The 8,516-nt window shown below is 40.1% G+C and overlaps 1 protein-coding gene across 1 annotated transcript; it reads right to left on the bottom strand.

Annotated features, from left to right (window-relative positions):
- Positions 1-247: 247 nt before the first annotated feature.
- LOC130694916 (Kruppel-like factor 2) lies at positions 248-4,894 on the bottom strand. The gene is made up of 4 exons (XM_057518041.2): positions 4,515-4,894; positions 2,587-2,772; positions 1,215-2,001; positions 248-1,128 (listed from the first exon to the last, which is right to left on the bottom strand). The coding sequence occupies exons 1-4, from the start codon at positions 4,599-4,601 to the stop codon at positions 833-835; spliced, it is 1,356 nt and encodes a 451-aa protein (XP_057374024.1). The 5' UTR covers positions 4,602-4,894; the 3' UTR covers positions 248-832.
- Between the last annotated feature and the right edge of the window lie 3,622 nt (positions 4,895-8,516).

An 8,516-nucleotide genomic window follows, 5' to 3' on the forward strand; every position in this document is an offset into this window, starting at 1 on the left:
TGGTGGGGGGGGGATAGAGATAAAATGATGAAATATCAAAATGGCGTCAGATTTCAATGGACGGAAATCAGTTAGAAAAAAAAAAAAAAAAAAGGCGCATTGAATTGGAAATTGAATGAGCCACTTCGCAACGAGGGAATGTCCATTGATGGAAATTCTTCTAGAGGATAGATTTATACATGTCTCTCTTTTTTAGTGGTTGAACAAGAGGAATTATTATTAATATTATTATTTATTTTTGCATTCATCAGACGTTATTTACAGTTCACATTAAGAGCCAGGGCATTCTTTTCGTCGACAGGCTCCTCTCTTTTTAAAATGGCAGAGCTTCTTTGCTGATTAAATATTCAAACACGATTTGGATGATGACGCAAATTAAGCCTATACATCTACGTGCTATACATATATATGATCGATTTCTCTCTCCGAGTATAATGTTCTTTTTTCTTTTTTTTTTCAAATCAAATCAGACGCACTTGAAAATAACACACACAAAAAAAAAAAAAAAAACGAGTAGAGAAATTTGATCTTTCTGAAAAGTCAAATGAATCAAGGCGTCGTTCGAAACAACCAAAAAAAAAGGGCCTATAAATTTCTCAACAAACTCTCATCACACAACGCGAAAAGAAACGCAAGAAAATAATCAAACGAAAACAGTAAAAAAGCAGAAGAATAAAAACTTTGGTCAGCCATTTTGTTAGTTTCATTCAAAACAAAAAATAATAATTGTGCTATCAATAAAAATGAATTTTGTTTTTCGCGCCCTTTGCAATTCAAAACCTAATCTTTTTCATTTGATTGTATTCCTCTTAAAAAATAAATAAATAAATGTTTAGGCAGTCACGTGCCGTTTCATGTGCAAGGCAAGATGGTCGGAGCGCGAAAAGGCCCGCTCGCACAAGCGGCACTGGAACGGCCGGTCGCCCGTATGTTTGCGGTAGTGGCGGGTCAATTCGTCGGAGCGGGCGAATTTCCATCCGCAACCCTTCCACGAGCACTGGTACGGTTTCTCGCCCGTGTGCGTCCTGTGATGGGCCTTGAGATGCGACGATTTCGTGTAGGTCTTGGCGCATCCGGCAAACGAGCACATGTGCGTCGTCACTTTTTTGCGACCCCAACGTTTCCGTCCTGAATTTTTGTTTCACCAGACATTTTTTAAAATAAAAATAAAACCCAAAAAAATCGTTTCATCCAAAAAAAACAAAAAAACTGACCGCGTTTGGATTTAATCAACGGCCCAGATGGGCCGGCTGATGTTTGCCCTGTCGGCGGAGGAGGCGGTTGCTGTTGCGACGTGGACGGATGTAATAAATGCGAGTGATGGTGGTGATGATGATGATGTAATTGCATCTGATTGTGATGATGAACGGCCGAAGGATTGAGCGTCTCGGCCGTCACCTGAGGCGAACAGGGCGGCGTCGAGACGGCCACCCTCGCGCCCGGCGGATGGTGACGGCCAAACGGCGGATGGTGGTGCGCAAACCTGCCGCCGCTGGCCGTCAAATGATGATGCGACGCGGCCAACACGCCCTGCTGATGATGTAGGCCATTGTGGGCCATCGGCACGGCCACCGGTCCGTACGCGTAAGCCGACGGATGATGATGATGATGATGGCCGAACGCAGCGTAACTGCTGTTGCTATTGCTGCTGTTAGGCGACGGAGACGGGCTGCTAATCGACGGATTGCTCGACGCCCTAGCGTGAACGGCGGCGTGATGATTGGACGCCGCCGGCTGATAGAGGCAATCTCTCGCCGTCGTCGAAGCCGACCTGGCGTAACCGCTGCCGCCGTGGTCGGCCGACGCGTTATTCGCTTGATGATGGAACGAGCTCGACGGATAGTAGTGATGCTGCTGGACGTGATACTGCGTCAAGTGATGGCTGGCCGCGTTGTTGCCGAAACTGTAAGAGCCGCTAGTGTCGTCCGTTTGGTGACTGATCAGGTCGACGGGTTCGTTCTTAATAACCGGCTCGCCCGTCACATCACTGTACGTCGCGCCCTTTTTTTTTTTTTGTTTTTTTTTTGTGCGTTTCATTTGAGAAATAAAAATAAAAGAGTGTCAAAAATAGAGCAATAATCTTTGTGAATGATTTCAAATAGCTTTCACAATCCAGAGCAAATTTGTTTTCGTTTTGGAATATAACAAACACGGCTGGAACGATAGCCCTTGCGGCTTTTTGGTGTGTGTGTGTGACACCTCGCTTTATGTCGGACTACTATTTCAAAATTCAGAAGCAAAAAAACAAAACAAAAAAACAACGACCTCGATTTCATTTCGTCCTCAAGTGGAATCAAAACTTTTGAATGAAATGCGCTTTTGGTTTATAGGCTAATAAAAACTTGAAAAGAGAATCACACACACACACACAGACACACACGAAAGACGCCATGTTGTGATTGATACGTTAAGGTGCCAGTGTATCATTATTATAAAACAAAAACGTTTCGTTTCTTGTTGTGATTGCGAAGAGGGGGGGGGGGGGGAAACGATCCGTTTCGCGCGGGTCATTCTCCCAAAGACACGCGCGTCTATGTGTTTTACATCTTCTCAAGAGTTATGATTATTTTTCTTTGGCTTATATACTTGATGGTTGATGGGGTGCTGCTGGAATCCTGGATGAACAAGACTCATCTGATGAGCTGCAATCGGATGATGGATGGCGTGGTAGTGATGGTAAGCGAGCGGGTCGCCGCCGGAAGCGTGTCCCGCGGTAGCAACGCAAGCGTTTGGACCTTCATCCAATAAAACGCTCTCAATATCTTGCCACATCTGAAGTGTTTTGAAATAAACGAAAACAAAAAAACAAAAAAATAAAAATAATAAATGATACATTTTCTCGAATAAATGAATCGAGGATTTACACTTGATCTTCAACCCCCTTAGCGGACCAATAGCGACAGCACAGACTCGCTTGGCTGAGGCCGGAAAAAAGGGACGCTAAAGTTCGATGACTTTAATGTTTCAAAAACAAAACAAAATAAAGGGAACATCTGCCGTGTGATGTTTGGACGGGCCGGCTTATTATACCATTATATTTAAAAAAAAAAAAAGAAAGAAAAGAAGCAGGGAAGGGTTGTAATAATTTGTGACTCGAGACGGACGCATTAACGAGCGTAACGATACATAAAGAAAACAGTGTTTGTACGCAACCGAGATTATATGTGTGTGTTGGGTGCACGTGCCGAGAGTGTGAGCCGTCACTTGCTGGACAAGGATGATATGCTGGACTCATTTTTTTTTTTTTTTTGTTAAAAATGAAACGAGCGCGCGTTTGAAAAAAAAAAAAAATTAAAAATTCCAGGAAAAAAACAAAACAACAAGTTGACTGACGACCGTCGCGGTTTGTGCGCATTTTTGACAGACAAAATGATGATCGATCCTTCCAGAGTTGTCATTTTTCGTTAGAAAAACGTAAAATAAATTTGATTTCCGTTATTGCACGTCACCCGACCAATTCGGACGGAAATCGTGAACAAAAGACGAAGAGATTCATCTTTAAATGTAAAACATTTCAGCGCGTTAACGACGTCGTAGGCGTATTGAAATGTGCCTTATTGGTGAATGGACCGTGACTAATTTTTATAAACAAAACAGAAAATTTAAAAAAAAAAAAAGGGGGTGCCACGACGTTCGTCTAAACGTTTTCTTCTCATTTGAAAAAAAAAGAAAAAGAAAAAAGAAAAAGAGGGCCGTGTACTTGCTTTCAGATCGCTCCATCATTATTACCGAGAAAACGTTCACGTATCGCGTCTTGTTGTTGTGGCAACTATGAAATCAATGCGCGCAGGGCTTTTCGTCTGATGTGTTCACCTAGGAATTTTACATAAGCTACACCTATTTCTATACTCTTAGTTTCAAAACAAAATTGAGATTTAAACAGGTAAAAGATTTTTTTTTTTTTTAAATAAGGGGAGGAAAAATAGTGATCTTTAAATTCGTAATTTCTTTGAAACAAAACATCGCCTTAAGCGAATACAAGGTCTTCCCGTTTTCGTTTTACGTTGATGCAGTTCTTTAAAAAAAAATACGCACCTAGTCGCAAACCAGTTCAATATTATCTCCTTTTTAGTTGAAATCAACACAGAAATTTAAAATGGGAACGTCTTTGTCCTTAGAAAAACAACAACAAAAAAAAAAACCAGCAAACATTGACAGCGCATTTACACGCGAATTAACACATCGGATGATTTTTAACAAAACCTGTTCAAAGATTTGAATTCATTTTGAATAGCAAAACGCACGAAATGCATCTAGGCCTATAAGAAACACCCCCCCCCCCCCCCCCCCCAAAGCTGAAACGCACATTTTTTTTCTGGAGGGGGATGTTGGGTTTAAAAACATCAGTCCAATATATCGGACATTCACTTACAGCCGCATAATAAAAATAAATACGAAGAACATGCACACACGCCAAAGATAAAACTACGAAGATTTCGATAAAGGGAGAAAAAAAAAAGGAGGTACCGCGATGAGCAATAACAATATTTTTGGTCACATGAGATTGCACTTACGTCGGTGAGATCGGTCATCTTGTTGAGTCGTTGATGATGTTGTTGCGGCTGGCCGTGGGCTGGCGGCGGCGGCACGACGGCTGCCATATCGCAAAGTGAACGACAATTTTCGTCTCTTTTTTTTTGTTTTTTGTCCTTCTTTTCGTTTGTTGTTGGTACCTTCGTGCCACTATTGAACTCTTTCCGTCAAACACACACACAGACACACACACACACACACACGGCGCAACGGTTTTTCACGATATGAAGGGCAATCAAAGAGTTTAACTATCGACACTTAAAACCGAATAAAAAGACACGAAAGAAAAGATGCCGACAAGAGGACGCGCGTTGGCGGCGAAATTCAATTTCGGTTTCTTAAAAAAGTAAATAAATAAAAACCTTTTTCCTTTCTTTACTCCGAAATGACAACACAGCACACGACACACGACACACTAATAAAAAAAAAAACAAAAAAAACCTTTTGCTCTCGTCGTCTCTCTTGGCTCTTGTGTTTTATTTGCTGTTTCGACTATAAGAGCAAATAGAGCCGAACGATCGCGATTCTTTAAGAAATAGAAAAATTCCTTTCCAGCTCGAAAAAAATCAGCCAGAGAGCGAGAGAGCGAACGCAAGAAAGAGAGAGAGAAAAAAAAAAATAGAAGAACTATTTTTTTTTTTTTGTTTGTGAGTCGGGTGTTCTGCCGGTTGATCGCGACGGAGCACCTGTCCAGGTGGAAATGCTTTCAGCTCTGGCGCAGGCTCTTGCTCTATTGTTGGCTCGAGGAAAAAAAAAAAAAAAATATATAAAAAATAAAAAAAAATGTTACATCGGCAGCTCCCCCCCTTTTTTTTTTCTCTCGATAGAGGGAGAGATGTTGCGTGGAACTGTGTGACGTTGTTATTCCTCTCTCTCTCTCTCTCTCTCAGTCTACTCCCGGGCTTATGTTTTTTTTTTTTTCTATCGGTTGTCTATTTCTATTTTTTTTTTTCATTATATTTTTGTGGGTTTAATTTTTTTTTTTTTTTTACCTGTGTCCCTTCCCCCGAATGTAGGAGAAGAGGAGGAGCTTGTGCTGCAATGTCCTCGCCTTCTTTTCATTCCCTTTGGCATCCGTTTGCGCATGACGTCAGCATTGGCCAATCGCAAACGCCAAGTTCCCTGCCGACTCGTTTTTTCTTCTTCTTCTTTTCTCTTTCTCGTTGTTTTACGTGAGATTTTTACATTTTTCTTGTTGAGCAAGAAAACAAGGAAAAAAAAAAAACAAAAATACGAAAGGGGGTTGTCCTCACTCGTTTGAAACTCCCGCTAGACGAGGAATGGGGGGGGGGGGGCCGCCATCACTCCCCGGCGACTTGTCGGTTATTCGCGTGACTGTCAATTAAACACGCACACGAACAACACGACAACCTCTATTTCTCAGCTTCGTTTTTCTTTTCTTTTTTTCTTTTTGTGTGTGCATGTGTGTGTTACCTGTTTGTTTTCTTCTTTCCTATTCGTCGCGAGAAATTTAAAGAAACGCAAATTTCTCAGACGATATCGATCGCAATTTTTTTATGTTCTCATTCGAAAATAAAAACAAACAAGAAAAATTTAATTTGCAAGAAGAAGAGGGGCGGTGAGAGGTGTCAAAATAAAAAAAAAAAAGGGCCGATATGTACACGTAGCACATTATTATTATTATTTTTTTTTGAATGATAAAGGAAGAAGCTCATCGTGCGATAACATCGAAATTAACTTTCAAATCGCCCGCCAACTATATGAAATATTATCGTGTGTACACAGTGGCCACAGGTCGTGCCACAGTATCTCTTCAAAAAAAAAAAAAAAAAAAAAAAAAAAAAATAAAATAAATTTTTTTTTTGTTTTTTTGTTGTGTCCAGAATCAACTTCTGGAACAACTTCCCAATATAAAAAAAAAATGAACTGGTATATATATTTATTTTCTTTAAAATAAAAAGCAGAGCGGGTTGCGTGTTTGGCCTTAAGAGATATAAGTGGTCATTTATTTATTCCCCTCTTCACGCACCCTCCACCTCCTCTTTTTTTTTCTTTTATTTGGAAAGATAAAAGAAACTTAAAAAGAAAAAAAAAAAAAAAAATCAGGAAACGAGTCCGTTCTGTAACTCAGGTGGTGATGGATGAGGAAGTCTCTGGCTGCTGGCCTGCCGCACTTCATTAAAAACACCTAACAGACGAGAGATGGTCTAACATCAAAACGAAAAGGTAAGGAAGAAATGTATAACAAGCGATCCGAAAAACATTTCCTTTCAAGAAAATCAAGAGAAAATTCAAGATTGTCCAAACAGCGCCCCGAGATGAAAAGAATCAACTGGAAAATGTGGCCATTGGCGCGAACAAAATGGCCCCCAAAAACGCAAAGGCAAATCAGAGCAACAGACACACACACACACAAAAAAAGCTCCAAACTTATCATTACGTGTGTGTGTGTGTGTGTGTCTATTAAACGAATGTGGAAACGACCAGCCAGAGGTAAGCACGTCAGCTGTTGCCAGTTGACAACAACAAACAAGAAAACAACGAGACAGTGATGGAGAACCAATCGCTTTATCGATAACTTGCTACCCACTTTATTTAAAAAAAAAAAAAAAAAACTAAAAAAATGTATTTCTGGTTTTTGAATTGAAAAACAAAACAAAAAAATGTTGCGTGGTGAACTGCCAACTACCGTGGGAAATGACTCGTTTCGAACGGGACAATACGCAACACCTTTCTTTTACGAAGTAACACGTTTTAAAAATCTTTGGAGGGCGCAGATGATTGAAAGAGAATGAACCACTTGAAGATCTTTGAGAACTGTGGATGTTGTGCAGGCATTCCTGGCATTTTCTGTTCAGCCATCAGCGCGTTGAAGAGGATCAAGTGCGGCCATTCAAGTCACCACACCCAACTGGTGGGCCCACAACGAACAGGGAATGCTAAAGAGCAATTTCTGTTTTTGTTGTGCCAAGCCGAAAAAAAAAAAAAAATAAATTTCTTTTGGATGAGTCCTAAGTATCGAGCCACTGGCCGATAACGTTCACCATTCGATGCAAAAAGGAAGCATTTTTTTTTTAAATATATAGAATTTATATATTGAACAAAAAATAAACGAAAATTCCTAAGAGCTCATAGAGAAGGGAGGCTCCTTTCTCAGTGTCGGTTGTGATGAAGTGTGGCCGTCTGCATGAAAATTTGTGCTCTTGTTTTCTCGTCAGAGAAAGTTTTTTTTTAAGGATTGAAAAAAAAAAAAACAAAAAAAAAAAACGTATTTATCTAGACCGGGCGATAGATAATTACGACTTGTAAAGTAAAAAAAAACAAAAAAGATAGTCCAGCACTCTTTTTTAAAAACTAGGTAATCGATTCAATCTGCATACAAGCGGTGGGTGGGCGAACGTGAGCGATAGCCTCGCGTTTCCTCATCGCTTCTCGCCGATCTTATTAATACAGATACCCTTAATTATATAGATTAACCAGCCAATGATTTCCGACTTCGTTCGAGCAAGAAGAAAAAAAAGCAAAAAAGCAAAAAAAAAAAAACAAGAAAATAATTCCAATATAGAAAACACAGTCGACTATGAGTTATATCAAATTGCGCGGTGATGTCATGAGCTTGGGAAAAAAAACAAAAAAAATTACAATACGCCCAATTGCACCTGTTGGCCATCAATAGCCGCGTCCTATACAGCACATAATATTTGCTTGTCAAAGGGTGTGCGCGTCTGATATCATCCCCTTTGAGAAGCTGCACAAAGATTGGAATCACCCAATATATCAAGTTACCCCATATCCAATGGAATGCGCATTGACATATCATTCGCCTCCCTTTTTTTTTTTTTTTTTTTTTTTTTATATCTCCCCCCCCCAAAAAAAAAGAAATGATTGTGGGAAAATAAAAATAAACATGATGATTTCTATAAATGTAATAGAAAAACATATTTTCTGCCCTCCCCTCTCCCGGCCGTCCTGAATGTTTGAAGAGTTTCATTATAAAACAGCAAGGAGCTGTGTTCTACCTG

This window comes from Daphnia carinata, chromosome 4 (genome assembly GCF_022539665.2).
Source record: "Daphnia carinata strain CSIRO-1 chromosome 4, CSIRO_AGI_Dcar_HiC_V3, whole genome shotgun sequence".
Lineage (NCBI taxonomy): Eukaryota > Metazoa > Arthropoda > Branchiopoda > Diplostraca > Daphniidae > Daphnia > Daphnia carinata.

Coding starts and splice junctions, on each gene's coding strand:
- LOC130694916 (XM_057518041.2), bottom strand. CDS start 4,601: ATGGCAGCCGTCGTGCCGCCGCCGCCAGCCCACGGCCAGCCGCAACAA. Junction 2,773..4,514: donor AGATGACCGATCTCACCGAC/GTAAGTGCAATC, acceptor AAAACACTTCAG/ATGTGGCAAGATATTGAGAG. Junction 1,129..1,214: donor GTTGATTAAATCCAAACGCG/GTCAGTTTTTTT, acceptor ACAAAAATTCAG/GACGGAAACGTTGGGGTCGC.